Consider the following 17,540-nt stretch of genomic DNA (forward strand, 5'->3'; position numbering starts at 1 on the left):
TCGTGTGAGGTAATCCCTGGCCTCTTATTCGATGCTTCTCTCCCTTCGCCAGTTGTTGATGGGTTATTTACAGTTTTACCCCTCATGAGATCCTTTAGGCTTTTAAGGCAGGACTCCGCACTTGTCTCAGGGCTTGTGTCATAGAAGAGCTGCTCGGATAGAATGATTATCTCATTGAGTTGAACATTAAGAAGAGTTGTATTTCCTTGTATTCAAATTCTAGCTCTTTCTTATCCGCCATATTTGAGCAGGCTGGATACAGAAACTACTGAGCAGCAGATCATGATATGGAAACATCCCTGTCGCTTAAGATTCGACGAGTATGAATAAAGCCCAAGACTTGAGTACCTTTAGACATGGCACTCTACTGACTCTCTTCATTCACAGTCTGCTGAAATGAATGATTTGGGGGTGGAGACCGACAAATATGATGGACGGCTTCAAAAAGATGATCCATTATCTGTCATTCACTCAAGTTCAAAGCAAATAACTGTGAATGAAGTATCAAGCACTTGGCGGACTGTATAAATCCTGTCGTTCCTTCAAAGATATGGCGTCTTCCACGCCAGTGGTAAACAGTCAGCAATATGGCCAAATACGCAAATCTGCGCGATAGAGTCTCATTCCCTAAAGTCCTTGACCTGCCGGATTACCAGATCTATGACCCAGAGCACTATAAACATGTCAGTGACCAGGTGATCGAACCACGAAGGCATTGGTGTCTACTCGCCGAGATTATTAAGATAAATAAAGGCTTTCCGCTCAAACTCCTGGCTTGCAGTCTCTATAACGAGGAGCCATTTCATATCGTCTTTCATACTCATGATCTAGGACGCTCCTTTGTGACACCTGGTCTGAAGAACGAACGTACGGTTGCCATCATGTATGCTCGAAAGCATATCTCACGCCGGAACTCAATCGATGTTATTGTGACCGACCATTACTCGATCAAGGTAAGCACTGCCTATGCTGGAATCCCCTTCCAGGCGATTTCCTCTTTGCGACAATGTGCTGAAAGAAACCCAGCTCATACCCTTATCCCTGCATGACTTGCTCCGACTCAATGATCAGGTCCAAGTATGGCCAAGGAGCTTCGCAAAGCACAAAAGTTGTCACAGTTGTGGCAAAAAAGCATCACTGGAATGTCAACTGTGTGGCATTTTATCGTACTGTAGCGAGGTGAGGACCGATACAAGCGCCTTGTGAGGACTTGCCTAACATTGATTATATCATAGACTTGCCAGATGGACGATCAGAAGAGGGGACATGAGAAGTACTGCAAGATCATCCGGGACAGGCACTTTCAAGAAATGTGGATGTTGGATTGGCAGCGGTTCAGGAACTTCCTGACTTTTCCCTGCGCAGCCAATGAGCCTGACATCTCGATGGCGCTGTAGCACAAGCCAAAGAAAGCATCAGAGCACATCGATTCCTAAGGGAGGGAAGCGTACGCCAGGGGGATTGCGTATACAGAACTCAGTGCTGGTGGCCAAGCTGCAAAGATAACCTAGATTAAGGCTTCCCTGTGAAGGGTTGGCTCCTTGATCGCTATCCAGTTGCGGAAGCTTTTGTGTACTCAAGATAAATCGTTTACCCATGTTTAAGGAGACTTATCAACCCAAATTCAAGGACCTGTTGGTTTGAGCATCTCGTCACTATTAAGAATAACCTGCAAAATGCGGAAAAAACAAGACGTAATAGGCGACATCGGCCCGCGGGGAATCCGCTGCAGGGCCAAACGGGCTGTCGCGGGCCCCAGACCGAGGTTGGGTGATCGGCCCAATGGCGGGGACGCCAGCAATCCCTCCCAAAAGGCTTAAGCTCCCCAGGATCTTCCCCATAACACCACCTTCGTCTATCCATCGTTTCTTCTTTTCTCTTGTTCCCCCTCATGTTCATACCGGAAATTTGATTTGGACTGTGAAGATGTTTCGGTCAGTTCCTCGTCGGATTCCTCGACGCTTTGCCACTCTCCCTTCGACTGCCGGCAGTCCCTCTCGTCTCGCCCTGCGTTCATTCACAAGCGGTCATCCGCGGATGTCATCATCTCCGCTGCCGACCGTCGAGCCTCCCGTTTCGACGGTTTTGCCATCAGACTCGTTTCAATTGCTGTCAACCGCTGAGAAGGCTGGGGCTGCGGAGGATGCGCTTTATGAGCGACAGATTAAAGATGTAGAGGCTTGGTGGAAATCTCCGCGGTTCGAGGGTATCAAGAGACCCTACTCGGCTGCGGACGTTGTCACCAAACGTGGCACTTTACAGCAGACATATCCGAGTTCTCTAATGGCTCGTAAGCTCTTCAATCTGCTAAATGAGAGAGCAGCAGAGGGAAAGCCGGTACATACCAGTATGTAGGGCCTTTATGGAGATCCTTGGTCTAAGACTAATGCGTGCAAAGTGGGTGCAATCGATCCCGTACAAATGACACAGCAAGCTCCAAACCAGGAGGTGCTGTATATCTCAGGATGGGCATGCTCCTCCCTCTTGACTACAACGAATGAGGTTTCTCCGGACTTTGGCGACTACCCGTACAATACCGTCCCCAACCAGGTACAGAGATTGTTCAAGGCGCAACAAATGCATGATCGCAAACAATGGGATGCCAGGCGAAAAATGACCCCGGAACAGCGAAAGTCGACCCCATATGTCGACTACATGAGACCGATCGTTGCAGATGGCGATACTGGGTGCGCTTCATCTCCATGCTGCATTTGATGATCCACGAACTGACAACGTCTATGCTACAGACATGGCGGTCTTTCCGCGGTCCTCAAATTGGCCAAGCTTTTCGCGGAGAACGGTGCTGCGGCTGTTCATTTCGAAGATCAGCTGCATGGCGGCAAGAAGTGCGGTCATCTGGCAGGGAAAGTCCTTGTGCCTATTGGAGAACACATTAACAGACTGGTCGCGGCTCGTTTCCAATGGGACATGATGGGGGTCGAGAATCTGGTGATTGCTCGAACGGATTCCGAGAGTGGGAAGTTGATTAGCAGTGCCATCGATGTGCGTGATCACGAGTTCATCCTCGGTGTTGCCGAGGAGGTCGAGCCTTTGGCGGAGACCCTACAAGCAATGGAGCGCGAAGGTGCTGCTCCTGCAGAGGTCGATGCATTTGAGCTGGAGTGGGTGAAGAAGCACAAGCTTGTCACTTTTGATGAAGGTATATCGATTCTCAATATCTCAGTTCTGCAAGAGTAGAGGCTAATAATGGGCCAGCTGTCGACGCACATCTCGAAGCCGAAGGAGCGCCCCGTTCTGCCCGTGGTGCATACAAGAAGAAGGTCCAAGAGAATCCCGACCTGTCTATCTCGCGTCGCCGAGCTCTGGCGAGCGACTACACAAAGAAACCCGTTGTCTGGTCTTGTGACATCCCCAGGACCAGGGAGGGATTCTACCACTACCGTGCCGGCTTTCCGGCAGCGACAAAGCGAGCCAAGGAATTCGCCCCTTATGCAGACCTCTTGTGGGTTGAAACCGGCGACCCCAATGTCGAGAAGGCTGGAAACCTAGCAAGCGATGTTCGGGCCGCATACCCCGGGAAGAAATTGGTCTACAACCTTAGCCCGTCATTCAACTGGATGGGCCAGGGCTTTGACGAGGCATCTCTCAAGTCTTTTGTCTGGGATCTTGCCAAGCACGGGTGAGTTGAAAAGCCATAGGTTGTCAATGCAGACAGAAACTGATAATTGGAGTAGCTTTGTCCTGCAACTCATCTCCCTTGCCGGCCTGCACAGCAATGCCACAATCACGACCGAACTGTCACGCGCCTTCAAGGACGAGGGAATGCTCGCTTACGTGCGACTGATTCAATCCCGCGAGAAGGAACTTGGTGTCGAGGTACTCACCCACCAGAAATGGAGCGGTGCGCCGTACATGGACGGCATCCTGGGCGCCATCCAGAGCGGCAGCAGCAGCAGTAAGAGCATGGGGGAGGGAAACACCGAGAAGGGTGAGCTGTCCCCTTCATTTTTCCTGGCAATCAATGCTAACGATCCAAATTACAGGCTTCTAAACATATACCCCGTCATGGCCGGATTCCAACAATGCTAGGCGACTTGCTTGACAGCTGTAGTATAAAAATTCCCATTGTTCACCAGACTCATCTAGACAGTACCCTCAGTTTCAACGATAATTACCATTATTCGAAATTTTACAGGATACCACGAATCCTTTCAATGTTTGGTTTTAATCTATCATCGTAAAGTAAGGTACGAATACAGAACGAACCCTGCCTCAGGCACTATTCCCATTGACAAATAGAAACAAACCCCAAGGCTGATTTAAGCTCAAAACCAAAACCGGGCTAGCATGTTTTAGTTTTACTATGTAGTTACGGAGTTGATGGGTCAGGTGCCGAGTACATGGGAGACCAAAATGGTTTCATTTATTTCCATTAGTGTACTACTTCCGTACATCGGTCTAGAACTGGGGTAAAGGAAAGAAATGATACCTGCCAACGTCCAGGTAAACACCTAGTAATTTACTGGGTACCTTAAGGTACTGACAGGATAATACCTAGATACATTCGTTCAGCACCGTTGATGTATGCGTATAGTGACTTATACATAAAGCAACAGTATTTGTTTTGAACCATGCGTACAGACGCTCATGTCTTAATTTCGGTGTCGTTCCTTGCCCTCGTATGCAGTCGGAATTTCGGATTGTGTGGGCTCTGGATTTGTTTAGACTCCGGAATTCAAGTCTCCCTACGTTCCAAAAGAAAGTATCGTAGAATATCCAGATTTTAGGTTTAAAGATACAGAAAATCCTCGTTGCTCAAAGTAGAGGCGAAGGGCACAACAGATGAAATCGACTTGTAACGGTCTGGCAATCTGCGACAGATGAAAAGAATAGAGACTAGCGTACATGTGGAAGGAAATCAGCGAACGCAACACACACCAGACAGTAGTGAGCGCATCAAGTCGGCTGCGGTCGAGACGCGGCAATGCAGTGCCCATGCCAACAGAACTCAGCAGGAACCCATCAAGGTGAGGCGAAACATTATCACGTCGGATGGAGATAGTGGACTGGCCTATAGCATTACAAAGGAAAAGAAGATGAACAAGACCAATATTTTCCCATCACCAAAGAAAAAAAAAAAAAAAAAAAAAAAAACTACGCTCAATAAACAGACGGAACAGATTTGCTTGGGTTCGGATCTAGTTGACGCGGAATGCATCGAAGATGACTATAGGCTCGTTAGCATGACTCCGTAAATGACAAAAATGTCTCAACTAACCTTCATGGCCCCTGCGGCAACCACTGGCAATCCACATGAGAGTGTTCAAGAAAGCGTAACGCTCATCTCCAGTTTCCATGGAAAGATTGACGCGATACTTGTAGGTGTTGGGATTGATTGTGTCCGCAATGTTAGGGTCGTTGACCTTGTCCAAAACGTCTTTGGCGCCTGTCAGCCATCCTTCAGTCTTGACAATGATGAAGGCTGGAGGATCATCTGCGGTTTGGAGCACATAGTTCGACCGCATGTTGGTAATAGATTCCTTGGTCACAATCTGCGAGTCCTGTCCTCCGGGCTATAAAGAGCATTAGCACTGCTTTGCAACAAAGAAAAAGGAGCGCTCACCAAAACAATGCCTTTGCCCCATCGGCCCGCCCATTGACCACCAATGAATGTTACCCAATCTCTCTGACCCCAAATACTCGGGCCGACAGCAACTTTCGGGTTCATCTTGATGCTCATACGGAAGTCCAGTTCCAAAGTAGGCGCAGGGATCTGGAGAGACCGAGCGATATCACCTTCAGGGAATGTGTGCAAGAGGTTATTGGCAGGGATCGAGTCTTTCATGACACTGAGGTAGGTGGGGCATTCCAGGAGATGCTGGCGCTGTCTGCTGGTGTTCTTCGCGCGAACCTGCTGGCAGTAGATGCATTGCACGGACAGACACTTTATCCCAATTAGCATCCATCGACTTTTGTTTAAACCAGATCAGTCAATTCTCTTACCTTGTCTTCCTCCTTTGCACGAAACTCGACAAATGCGGCATGAACGTCGTCTAGGGGAGGAGCCGGGAGATTCGAGGTGGAGGTCTTGGGCTTCGACTTGGGGGTAGCACGAGTCGGCTGCTGGGAACTAGTAGCAGAGGCAGGTCCGGTGGGAGGGCCGGGAGTCGGCAATGCAGCGCGTCCTTGCATGTTCTGCAGTGGAGTCTGCATCGAGGTAGCATGTGGGTTGACGCCGTTCGTCATCATCGGTCCGTTGGGAGTCGGAAGTGCACCTGTGCCAGGCCCTGGGCCAGCACCAGGTGCCGTGGCAGCTGCAGCATTAGGAGTTGCAGGGTATCCATTTGGAGCACTGATGCCGTTGGGCGCAGATTGTGCTGTTTGATTCTGACCGCGAAGGCCGGGACACTCGAGCAAGTGTTGCTTCTGGCGCGATGTATTCTTTGCGCGTATTTGCTGGCAATAGATACACTGGACAGAAAGACACTGCAGAACAACCAAGCAAACAAGGTGTTTTGTTAGTGACGAGAGTGAAGCGGGTGGTTGAAATATTACGGGAAATACAAGTCACGCACCTTATCGTCTTCCTTGGCGCGGAACTCGACGAACGCCGCGTGAACTTCCTGATCGACGGTACGACCCATGTTCAAGGAGAAAGACAGGGGAAAACTTGATGAACCCAGAATTACAGAGACAGCAAGAGATGACCAGAGATGAAAAAGGGTCTCAGCTGATGGTAAGGGGAGGTAAGTCGTGGGAGCTGGGAGGAGCAGACTCGGGGTGAGCGAGGGAGAAAAGGAAAGAGTTTCGGTTTGACGGGCAGAACACGAGACGAGACGAGACGGGGACAAGACAAGACGGTGGCGGTTAACTTACGCGAGCTCGTCAGGACGGAACCTTACCTTAAGCGTAATTTTTATACTGGCCCAGAAATGACTACCTTACAAATCATTACTCAACAATGGTCGGTCATCTTACACTGGTCAATACCTTAAAAAATAATTCGTTTGGCACTTTCCTCTGGATATTACTTGGCTTTCATTATACTCTATATTCTTCGATTCTTTCTGTTGCTCGTATCGTTGCCTGATGGACGCTGGCACATTTGAAGCCTTCAGAGCTGAAAGTCTAAATCTGTCACGCGGGTCGAATGATCAAGCCGTAGAGCTGAGGTAGCGGAAAGCAAGGCTATTTTCCTCTGTCGCTTCTCCGGCCATTTAGATAGGTGTACGGAGTATGTAAGATCCAAAAGACTATCAATACGATTTCATATTCTATGTTGCTCTTCTAGTAGTATTCTGGACAAGTCAAGTAACAAAAGGTACCGACCAGTATAGATCTCTTTACTCCGTACTGCCATAATACTGCGTATCAGGACTGTAGGTAGCAGACTAGACTAGCTGTGTAGAAGCTCGTGTACCCGTAACGCGGATCTCTTCCATGCAATAATCATGGCCGTTCACCGTTGCTACGCATATTTTGCGTAAATTCCCCGTGCGTCAGGACTTTATTTAATGATGCGGTCATCTCAATGGAGAGTAGATAAATCTGATATACATTGAATCTTAAAGTGATATATTTCGATCATTCCTCCACTGAAACGTGGCACAACCATCATCTCACTCGCGCATTGCCTCGGAGTAGGAGGCGTCAATTAAGAGGACAGACAATGCTACACCTTGTAGAGTCTCAAGTCAAAAAGCTCTTCAGTGAATATTAAATGCACGAGGATTGAGCGAAGGACTGATGCGCGTCCTGGCGCTCTGTTGATGCTGTATTTGCCATTACTGAACACATCCAATACGTCGTTGGTATGCAGGCTTGAAACATGCCAGTTGTTTTTACAGCTTGAAAATACCTGTGACGCTACCACGTTTACATTTGTCTCCGTACTGGTCCTCATCAAGAAATATATTCTGCCATATATACCCCAAACGTTGATACGTAGTAGATGGTACTCCGTGGGGATCTTCCACTCATATGGTGATTTAATTCGGACAGAATCGACAAGATTGGTCTTAAGTAATCAGATGATGAATTTGAGGGATATCTTGGGGACAAAGGGAAGGGCGCCAAAAAAAAGGCAAACTTCGACCGACGCAGGGATCGAACCTGCAATCTTTGCTTTAGGAGAGCAACGCCTTACCATTAGGCCAGCCGGCCAGTAAGTGCGTCAGGAAACCCGAACCTAGATCCTATCTAGATGCTAGTATTGATCGAGTTTTACCTTAATGGAAGTGTACTCCACGCACCACCTTTCAGCATGAACAAGATTAATTAACGCCAGGTGATTGTGTTAATAATGTCCAGCGACTTAGTTGCATCAACCAGCGATCAATATAGAGCAGTCGCGTGCACGGATCATTTTGATATCCCAAATGCTTACACTGCCGGCTTTACTACTATATCCAAGTTAACAAATAATTTGGAATCAGACTTCAGAAAAAGCTGTGACTGTGTTCAAGCGAAAATATGCTTTTCGAAGAGATATTTCAATAGATACAAGAATCTTGGTAGCATTGTATGGTGACTTTAGGGACAAATGAGAAAACGAAAAATAAGCAGGAAGAAAGAGAAAGGACACATTAATAGTAAGCAGAGAAGTTAAAAAAAATGCATTTCCACGAGAAATGTGAAGCAAATAGAAAGAGTCATTGCATCGCAGATAATTGAATATGAGCCGTATTATTAGCCGAAGATTGAAAAATGAAATATGAGAAGATTTTGAATGTCACTCTTACACGTTGCGTTGCGATCGATATCCATCGTAGGAATGCCTACATCTCGGAGAAGCGCAAGTATATCTCTCCGAATTTGTAGCGAACGCCGTACTCCTCGGTACTCTCATCCTCGTACGGCTCCTGATGAACTGAAAGAAAGCCCTTCGTTGCCAGGGTAAGTATGTGCATCAGGCCATGCGTGGCGACTGTACGAGAGGTAGTTTCAGGAGGCAGGAGCAACGAAAATGCTACTCCTTTACCATCAGAGGCATCAAGACGAAGGAAGCCAGCATCAGTCTCATGAACAGTACCCTGCTCTGCAGAATCTCGAGCGGGCTCCTCGAGTTGCAGGTTGAGGAACTCGAGAAAGTTCAGGCTCTCCTGGTCCATACTAGATTTCAACAGCTGGTGACGGAAGGCTGCTCGCTTCCTATCAGTCTCATCCTTGGGTTCAGCGTTGGTTCCAACGTCAAGCTCGCTCTGAAGGTAGCCAGCTAGGTCAATGTCTTCGAGGAAATCCACATCATCTTCTTGGGTTCCTGGGATCGCAAGGCCCTCCAAATCGTACTGAAAGCCGCGTCCAGCCAGGGGACTTGCACTTGTTAGGCGACTTCGAGCTCTGCCTGGTGCTGCAGGTGGAGGCACGGAAGCTGCAGAATCGCGAATGCCCCGAGCAGAAAAGTCACTAATGCTGCCAAATCCACGGAAGATGCTTGTGGCAGACAGCCCAAGCCGGGAGCTTCGGACGGACGTTGTGATATTCCAGGGCATTTGGGACGAGTCGTCTCGAAGGACTGATGAGGCATGACGGCCAATCTCTATATCCTAGATGACTGTCAGTAATTGCATGCCTCATAAGACAAAAATCAAACAGTGCAAAAAAAGTTTAGCCCACGAACATCATGTAAGTTGTTATCGTCTTGAAGAAGTCCACCTCGGCCGAGTTGTTCCTCGGACTCATCCCTGCGTCGAACACGTCGACTCTCGGAATCAGCATCACTGTCTTCAGTTGTCGAAGGAGAGCCTTTGCGTTTCTTTGATCTTTCGACGTTTGTCAGTGATGCGTACAAAGTCTCGCCGGAGAAGAAGTGCAGAGGATGCTGGACATGAGAAGTTCCCAACCCAACGCCGACTGAGCCAATTCCCTGACCGAAGATCCAGAACTCTGCATTCTTCTTAGCCTGGGTAGGCACTCTATTCTTCAGCTTCTGCTTTAGAGCAGCAGCCATGTTTCGCACGTATTCATTGTTGTATTGAGCTAGTTCAGTGTTTCGCAGGGCGGTTTGAGTATCTGTTGCAACGGCTTTCGGGATTCTTCGATTCGGACGCATTGTTGCCTCCCGAGTCTCTGATACATTCTCTACCTCTTCCGAGTGTTGTACTTCAGGAGCTTGAGGCATAGATGTATCTCCGTTGAAAACAAGGGTAGGCTGTCCGTGTTCGGTAATGGCTTGCATGCCCTCGTCGGCTAGCATTGGCTGGGGAGATATTGTCAGTAAGAACAACAACCCGTACTGTTCACAACGTACCTGATAGTCCCAGGAGATGTCATTCAATTCACCTTGTTTCATCTCACCAGTGACCGGTGCCTCAGCGTCAAGCCAGCCAGAGCTGCGCTTTTCAACCTCAGCAGCAGCGTTTAGCCCCCCAAGCTCAATGAGATTTCCGTCTTCATCAAAGTCGAAGTCAGGCTGCAGAAGAATGCCCTCTTCATCATTGAGAGCCGACGCTGCAATCCGCCCAAGTTGAACGGTCCTTTGAATGGAATTCGTCATTTCGCTCTCAGAACCGAACCCATGTATATCCCCCAGGATTAGATCTTGCGACGCAAAGTCAAGCTGCAGACTGGAGTTACGCGAGGCAGCGGTCAGACTTAGGTCAGGAGTCATTGGTAATAGGAAGCTGGATTGCTGGCTTGCTCTATCATTCTTCGACGGATTCAACCCTAAAAAATCCAAACCCAACCCTGGTAGGTTGTTCTCAGGAAGGAACGACGTGTCATACGGCAAGATGAGCTGATCAGGCCTGAGAAAAGCATTGCATTAGTATGCTTTCAAGACTGAGAGAATTCAACGATATAACGAGTCGAGAAGTAGAAAAACCACGAACCTAGCTTTGCCAGCCGTCGGATCCAAGGCTGTGCCGGGAATAGCTCCCAACATTGATCTCAATCTGTCATGCATTGCCTGCACATCTGTGAGTGTATAGCGACATTGTTGATTGTAGACTCTGGCGACTCCGTATCTGCGTATGCTGTCAATAATTCCATCTCCTGGTTTTATCCAGATGATGGAGCTCTCACAGTAGGTTCCCCTGGAGTCTTAACGCCATAGGTGCTGCAGGATCCATGATGACCTCGCAAGCTTTCGGAACATCCACGTCCAGTATTGCCTTCTTGTTCAATCTTCTTGTGATGGATCTCGAACCTAGCGTTGCAACCAGCCTGCGAGAAGAACATGTCAGCTGGTACACAGGTACTAAGTTGGAAAAGTATTCATACCATATCGTAGCAACCCCGTGCTCGGGTGATGTAAGTACTACAGTAAATGCAAGAGTCAGCGGTGTGAAATGCTGAAAAAGGAACCGGAGAGTACACAGAGCCTCTAGAAATGAGTCTACAGAAAGACAGTACTTACTTTCATGACTGTAGAACATGATGATCCTTCGTGGCCTTGTCTTTCTAGATATGGTTAAGCTGGACCACTCTTGTCGTGACGCGAGCTGGGCCTTTGCGCGTTGAGCGTGTCTGTTAGTGTATGAGGGTTTCTGGGATAGATTCTATATTGCAATGATGATTCAAAATAATACCCTAGATCGTAGGCCTCTGAGATTGTCAGCTTTCTAGCCCAATGCAGTCACAGGTACGTTCTAGGATATTGGACGAGAAGCGTTGTAGAACTCCGGAGGCTTACTATCACATCTGCAGAGCAGCTGGGGGTTTGCTTCCTCAAAGTGTACCTATCAATCAAGCTCGAATGAAGCTCATGCCCTGCGAAAGAAGATGACTGTTGGCACGATTATGAATGATGCGAGGCGATGGAGGGATACGAGACAGGTGCTGGAGGGTCTGGACGGAAAGTTCTTCGCTCGAGGATCAAGAAGAGAGTAGAAGTGAGTGCTTCAGCACCTAATGCCAGAGTCCCCTGCAAGTCCGGAACTAAGCTCACTTCGCGTGGACGCCCCTACTCTGCTGAAAGCTGAACCACCAGTTATTGATTTTCGGACTTGGTCGAATCGACTCTTCCATTGTCTACCTCTGCTTTCTAACTGTAAGTCTACACCAGCAACCAATCTTCCATGGCCCAGGACTTCCAGACCGGAGGGCTCTGCCCAACCGTGAAATCCAAAGACGCGCAGATGGATGAGGGCTCACGAAGAAAGTCGCTAAGTTATGAATGCCCGATATCACATCTTGAGCCCGTCAGCATCAATGCATCGCCAGACAGAATACACCCTTTTTCCCGTGAATTTTAGACAGAAACGATAACGGCAGTATGAGAAAATATAGGCGAAGAACCGGAAGTCTATCAGACGGAACCCCGGAAGTTTAGGGGAACGGGAGAAAGAATAGGTTGACTATGTAAAACGGCGTGAGATGTAGGGGTCTTTACGGAACTCTCGAACCATAGCTCCGACAGAGATGCATGCGGGTATGAGACATGCGAAAGGAAAGATGACCAGGAGGAAACCCAATGTAAAAATTCGACGCCAAATGAGATCTCCTTATATTATCAAACACACCCATGTTTGATATACATYACATACCTCCCCCGAACTATACCATACATATATAACCGATATCTATCATTCACAGAAAGTTCTACTCGAGAGGAATGCCCTCGTACTCGCCATAGCCGAGAGCGAGGTTCATGTTCTCTGTAACAGGTGTATGAGTAATCTGTCCTTTCAAAACAGCACTGGACGGGAGTACTTACGAAGGCACTGAGTGGCCGCACCCTTCAGAAGGTTGTCGATCGTAGCACAAACAACGACACGCTTGCCGCTGGAGTGAACAGCAAATCCTCCGACCTCGATACCATGACGGCCAGCAATGTTCTTGACAAGAGGCGCCTCACCAATGATCTTCACAAGCTTTTCACCGGCGTAACGCTCCTGGTAGATGTTGCGGATGTCGCGAGAAGTCATCTCCTGGTTGAGAGGAATGCTGATGGTGTGCTTTACGAGCAAGGTTAGTGCCTGAAACAAGCTTATAGAAGAACGGCCAATAGATGAATATTAGCGGAGTACATACGTGAATGCCTTGGAACCAGACAGCAACGTGGGGGATAAAGGCAATGCTAGTTCCGAGTTGTGTGCTGATCTCTCTCTCATGGATGTGGTCAGTCAAGCTGTAAGGAATGATGTTGTTCGTGAGGTTCTGCACATCGTTCTTGGGGCTAGGCTTGGTGCCAGCGCCCGAGTATCCGGAGACACCAAAGACGGTGGGCTGTCCACCGAGGTAGGGAACGAGAGGTGCAATGCCGATTTGGGCAGCAGTAGCATAGCAACCGGGGTTGGAGATACGAGTGGCCTGAGCGATCTTACCACGGTTGACCAGCTCAGGAAGACCGTAAGTCCACTTGTCGTCGAAGCGGTAATCGGCGCTCAGGTCGACAATGACGTTACCCGTCTCAGAGCCCTGGTTGACAGCATCCACGAACGGCTTGCAGACACCGTTAGGTAGAGCCATGACCCAGCAGTCCACATCACCATTCGCAGACATGCGCTTCACGTCTTCGGGGCTCAGATTCTCGTAAATGATCTCACGCTTGTCATAACCCTGCAACTTCTTGCCAGCCAGCTCGCGAGAAGAAACATGGCGGAGATCCATATAGGGGTGAGCATTGATCAGGTTGATCAGGGCTTGGCCAGTGTAGCCACGGGCTCCAATGAGAGCAACCTTGGAGGGCCGGTTGTTGGACATGTTCTTCTCTCCCAGAGGAGGGTTGGGATTCGTGGTCGAGTATGATCTCACAGCGCTGGGAGGGACAGCGGGACGTCCGAAGCGAGCGGCCCGCAAAGCATTAGCGGTGGAGGAGAATGCGCGCTTCTGCTCAACAGAGGCACCGCTGGCACCGAAGCCCTTGCCAATGTTAGTGGCCGCCTGAGCAGCGCGCTGGAGTCTGGCCTCGAGGTTGATGTCACCAAACATCTGACGGCCATGCTGGTTGAATTCCTGCACCAGTTGCTTGACCTCTTCGCCGTTCTCGATGCCATACCAGAAGAGAACCTCACCGTCGCGGCTCAGACTACCATCAGCCTTGTCAAAGAACCATGTAAGGTTCTCGTCGTTCTCCTTGACTGTCCAGACCAACTGAGGGAAGTCCTTCTTGATAGCGGCGAAGACGTTGTCGGCAACGTTGGACAACCATCCGGACTTGGTGATCGTGAACGTAGCCAGGTGGGGGAAGGAAGAAGAGTTATCTTTGCTTGGGGGCAAGACGACAGCAAGAGCTTCCATAGGCTCATCATAGTAAACCTTGAAGTCACGCTCCTTCAAGCCTTCGACGTAGCGGTCGACAGTAGCCCTCGCATCAAGGCCCTCGCGGTCGCGGACAAGCACATCCTTCACCTTCTCCAAATCCTCGAACTCGGAAAGAGAAGTCTTTGTGTGCACCTTGTTACCCCGGCGGATCAAAGTTCCAGCTCCAGAGTCGGTGAACAGTTCCTTCTGGAGATCAGCGGGGTGGATGATGGCAACGCTCGAGGTACGGGGAAGGTCGTTGAGCAGGTCCTTCATCTCCTTGATCTTCAAGCGAGTGCCGTGGCGCACCCACCATTGCGTCATCAAGTGGTCGTACTCTTCATCGAGATTGATCACAGAGATCTTCTCACCAGTGTCACCGTTGAACAATCCGCCTTTCTCAGCAAGGTAGACGATCTTGAGTGGCTGCACGGCGCGGGCCAACTCACCGGCAGCGACGTCCGCGTTCACGTTCAAAACCTGGCCGTCAGGGGTTTCCGCCATAGAGGTCAGGATGGGCAGACAGCCAGCTTCGATGGCAGATTCGATAGGCTTCTTGTTGACACCGTTGATCTTACCAACTAGGTTGTACTTCTCCTTGTCGAGGTAGTCGGCGTAAAACACGCCTGCGTTGATTGGACGGGCCCTCACACCCATACGTTCCAGCTCCTCGATCAGCTTCAGATTCTCCTCCAAAAACAGCTTCCTGGCAAGGGCCAAAGTCTTGCCATCCGTCACTCTGATACCATCTTCAAATTGTGGCTCCACGCCAGCAGCCTCCAGCATGCGATTGAGCTGAGGTCCGGCTCCATGGACGACAATGGGGTAGAGACCGACGTGGTTGAGGAAGGCAAGAGCCGAGGATAGGGTCTGAAGGTGTTCGGTAATGATAGCACCGCCAACCTTGATCACGGCGAATTGTTGAGAGGAGACCGATGTGAAATGAGAGAGATACTGCTGCACCTCACGCTTCGAACCAATGTTGCTCAGCAGCTGGACAACGGTAGACCGAGTTGACGAGAGGTGAGAATCTGCGGCACGGGAATAGGGGCGGCTCTGCAGCAACGGGACAGCGGAAGCTTTCAGAGCATGACGAGGAGAGCAGAGTCTCGCAGAGGAAACGGCGTGCGGTGCGGAGAGAGCGCGGACGGGCTTGCTGGTGGAAGCTCTCCGCACAGCAGTGCGAAGGGAGAACATCCTGTCAACCAGCATGCGGCAGCTTTCAATCGTCTTGGAATGAACACAATGTCTAGATGCAACTCAGTGTGAGTAAGAGATAGCAAAGAAGAAAAGTAGAACCAAGTCAGAGGTCTACAGAAGGGTTTGCGTGGGTGCGCAATGGATTTTACCACACTCCAAAGAGTTTGATCTCCAAAGACGCCCAGGAAATCGGCCGCACGTCGGAGTGGGTTTTTTCCAATAATTAAGGCGGGTGGTACTCACAGCCGCTACCCTGCGCGGTTTTTCTCGCCTGCTTTTTTAGAGAACCCAGAGTCGCGAGGGGGGAAAATGACTCAACACCTAATATGAGGTGTTTAGCACCACTAGAATCTTGAAAAAGAATCCTAGAAATAGTAAGGAGGAGAAGGAGGGCGAAGAAGACTGGAGAGACATCAGAGAGTCATAAAGCCTGTCCGACCAATGTGAGCCCGAGCTTGGCTGCGACCATCGGAGCCGGCTATCGTGACTCAATAGGTAGTCAAACTAAGGTACCTCTCTATCAGACTATGGGCCTGTGGGAAGGAACAATCTTGGTCGCGCGATATGATCTCCGTTTCTTTTCCTAACTTTGTAATAGTCCCAGTATACGCGGAATTGGCTGCTATGATTGATCATTTCGAGAAATCCTAGCCATTCATAGTACGGGCCGCCATGCAGCAATAATCACTCATCTGATTATCAAATTAACCCACTAGTAGTAAATTTCTTCCTATCCATTTTGGCATAATATTCTGCGCTGGAGGGCTGACTGAACGTAGCCAACCTTCTGGGCCTTCAATCAGAGCCAGCACTTTGCAGAAAGTTACGAACAGCGGATATTCGAACTCGTGCCTTTTCTGCGCCTTCGTTATCTGATCTTTTGGTGGTTCCTCCTGACCCCTTCATAGGCTAGCCTGGCTAGCCTGGCTAGCGTACTCCATATAAGAAGCTCCACCTCTCGTACCTGGAGGATGGAGATCTAAGGCCTTACATTGCGTTCTGTACTTGTGGCTAGATACTTGATGGTGGAGATAGCTATATCTTCTTAGGCACGTTCTCACTCGTCAAGTCACCATACCTTATAATTGAGAGCAGAGATAGCAGTATCATCAGAATTGCCATATACGGACTCATTTCATTATAAGTGATGGCGGACAAAGTCGACACAAAAATCAAAAGGCAATAACGTATTGAAACACGGGGAAGTGCCGGAGCTCGGAGTATCATTTACATCTTCACCAGCGACGGATCATATAGTATAGCCCATCCGTGCATCAGACGAGTATCTCGCCAGAGGCTTACCGAGACACGAAGCTTGATTCATAAGCACAGAAGTTGTTGATGCCCAGAAAAGAAGCAGAAAGGTATTAGTGGCTGAAAACGAAACTACACAACCTCAACGCAAATAGACCTGCTGGAAAATAACATCCATTCCCAAAATCAGACATGACTTTCGCTGCATTCGTAACTTAATGTCTGGTGGTCGTGACAACTAGAATCCAAAAGTTAGCCAGCGCATTCGGTCGCCCTGAGTGTGCGGAGAGTGAGCGGAGCAGAAGACATACCGGCAGGAACAATGATGACAATGAGTAAGCAGATAACGCAGATGACCAGGCACACGCGCATCTTCATGTCCTTCCACCACATTTGCTTCCTCACGCGGTTAGCGCCACGACGGAAGCCCTGGGCAGATACGGCCAGGTTGTCTGTCTTGTCCTGCAAAGAGTCCAGGCGTTCGCCACGCTCCGATACCTTGAAAATATTTGAGCGCATCGTATCGACGGTCTCTTGGATTTTCTATTGGGTAAGGGGGAAAGAGTCAGCCAAATAGTTCAGAATAGGCATTGAAGAACCTAAAGCCTCGACCGCCAAAAAAGGATAGCGCTCGTGCGACATGACAAGCTTTGGAACTTGCCATATAGCCTCAATAATTGCAAACCCGGGCCGTAGAGGCTATTCTTTCAATGCTGGGAGACAAGTCAATTCACTTACTCTGTCGATTTCCCTTGTCCGAGGATCGCCATTCTGCGCTGCGTTGCCGCCGCTGGCGGAGGGCCCGTTAGAGCCAGAAGGGATATAAGGATCGTAAGGCTGCTCAGACATGATGACTTTCGAGGATGAAATTCGTTATATCCTGAGTTCGAGTGGTAAGAGCTGGTGGATCACCGACTCTGCTTGGAAGCTTGCGAAGACCT

The 17,540-nt window shown here is 49.3% G+C and overlaps 5 protein-coding genes and 1 non-coding gene across 6 annotated transcripts; 1 reads left to right on the forward strand and 5 right to left on the reverse strand.

Moving 5' to 3' along the window:
• Positions 1 to 587: 587 nt before the first annotated feature.
• Positions 588 to 4,012, forward strand: Aspvir_001912 (methylisocitrate lyase ICL2; the record flags this gene model as incomplete). Its single annotated transcript, XM_043273518.1, has 7 exons — positions 588 to 953; positions 1,702 to 2,347; positions 2,399 to 2,687; positions 2,748 to 3,160; positions 3,217 to 3,640; positions 3,696 to 3,949; positions 4,005 to 4,012. 7 exons carry the CDS (start codon positions 588 to 590, stop codon positions 4,010 to 4,012), a joined length of 2,400 nt encoding a protein of 799 aa, XP_043129453.1.
• Positions 4,013 to 5,159: 1,147 nt separating this feature from the next.
• Positions 5,160 to 6,605, reverse strand: Aspvir_001913 (DUF3237 domain-containing protein; the record flags this gene model as incomplete). Its single annotated transcript, XM_043273519.1, has 5 exons — positions 5,160 to 5,188; positions 5,240 to 5,534; positions 5,585 to 5,905; positions 5,965 to 6,447; positions 6,537 to 6,605. The coding sequence occupies 5 exons, from the start codon at positions 6,603 to 6,605 to the stop codon at positions 5,160 to 5,162; spliced, it is 1,197 nt and encodes a 398-aa protein (XP_043129454.1).
• A 1,447-nt stretch (positions 6,606 to 8,052) lies between these two features.
• On the reverse strand, positions 8,053 to 8,124 carry Aspvir_001914. Its single transcript has one exon. It is a non-coding gene; the product is annotated as a tRNA-Arg (tRNA).
• Positions 8,125 to 8,738: 614 nt separating this feature from the next.
• On the reverse strand, positions 8,739 to 11,336 carry Aspvir_001915 (Rad21/Rec8 N terminal domain protein; the record flags this gene model as incomplete). The annotated part of the gene is made up of 7 exons (XM_043273520.1): positions 8,739 to 9,506; positions 9,581 to 10,159; positions 10,211 to 10,706; positions 10,791 to 10,925; positions 10,984 to 11,124; positions 11,182 to 11,218; positions 11,318 to 11,336. The coding sequence occupies 7 exons, from the start codon at positions 11,334 to 11,336 to the stop codon at positions 8,739 to 8,741; spliced, it is 2,175 nt and encodes a 724-aa protein (XP_043129455.1).
• Positions 11,337 to 12,501: 1,165 nt separating this feature from the next.
• argEF (bifunctional acetylglutamate kinase/N-acetyl-gamma-glutamyl-phosphate reductase) lies at positions 12,502 to 15,342 on the reverse strand (the record flags this gene model as incomplete). The annotated part of the gene is made up of 3 exons (XM_043273521.1): positions 12,502 to 12,557; positions 12,617 to 12,857; positions 12,934 to 15,342. 3 exons carry the CDS (start codon positions 15,340 to 15,342, stop codon positions 12,502 to 12,504), a joined length of 2,706 nt encoding a protein of 901 aa, XP_043129456.1.
• A 1,472-nt stretch (positions 15,343 to 16,814) lies between these two features.
• Aspvir_001917 (SNAP receptor SNC2) lies at positions 16,815 to 17,448 on the reverse strand (the record flags this gene model as incomplete). Its single annotated transcript, XM_043273522.1, has 3 exons — positions 16,815 to 16,837; positions 16,911 to 17,142; positions 17,338 to 17,448. The coding sequence occupies 3 exons, from the start codon at positions 17,446 to 17,448 to the stop codon at positions 16,815 to 16,817; spliced, it is 366 nt and encodes a 121-aa protein (XP_043129457.1).
• Between the last annotated feature and the right edge of the window lie 92 nt (positions 17,449 to 17,540).

Source organism: Aspergillus viridinutans (assembly GCF_018404265.1).
Source record: "Aspergillus viridinutans IFM 47045 DNA, scaffold_10, whole genome shotgun sequence".
NCBI classification, from domain to species: Eukaryota; Fungi; Ascomycota; class Eurotiomycetes; order Eurotiales; family Aspergillaceae; genus Aspergillus; species Aspergillus viridinutans.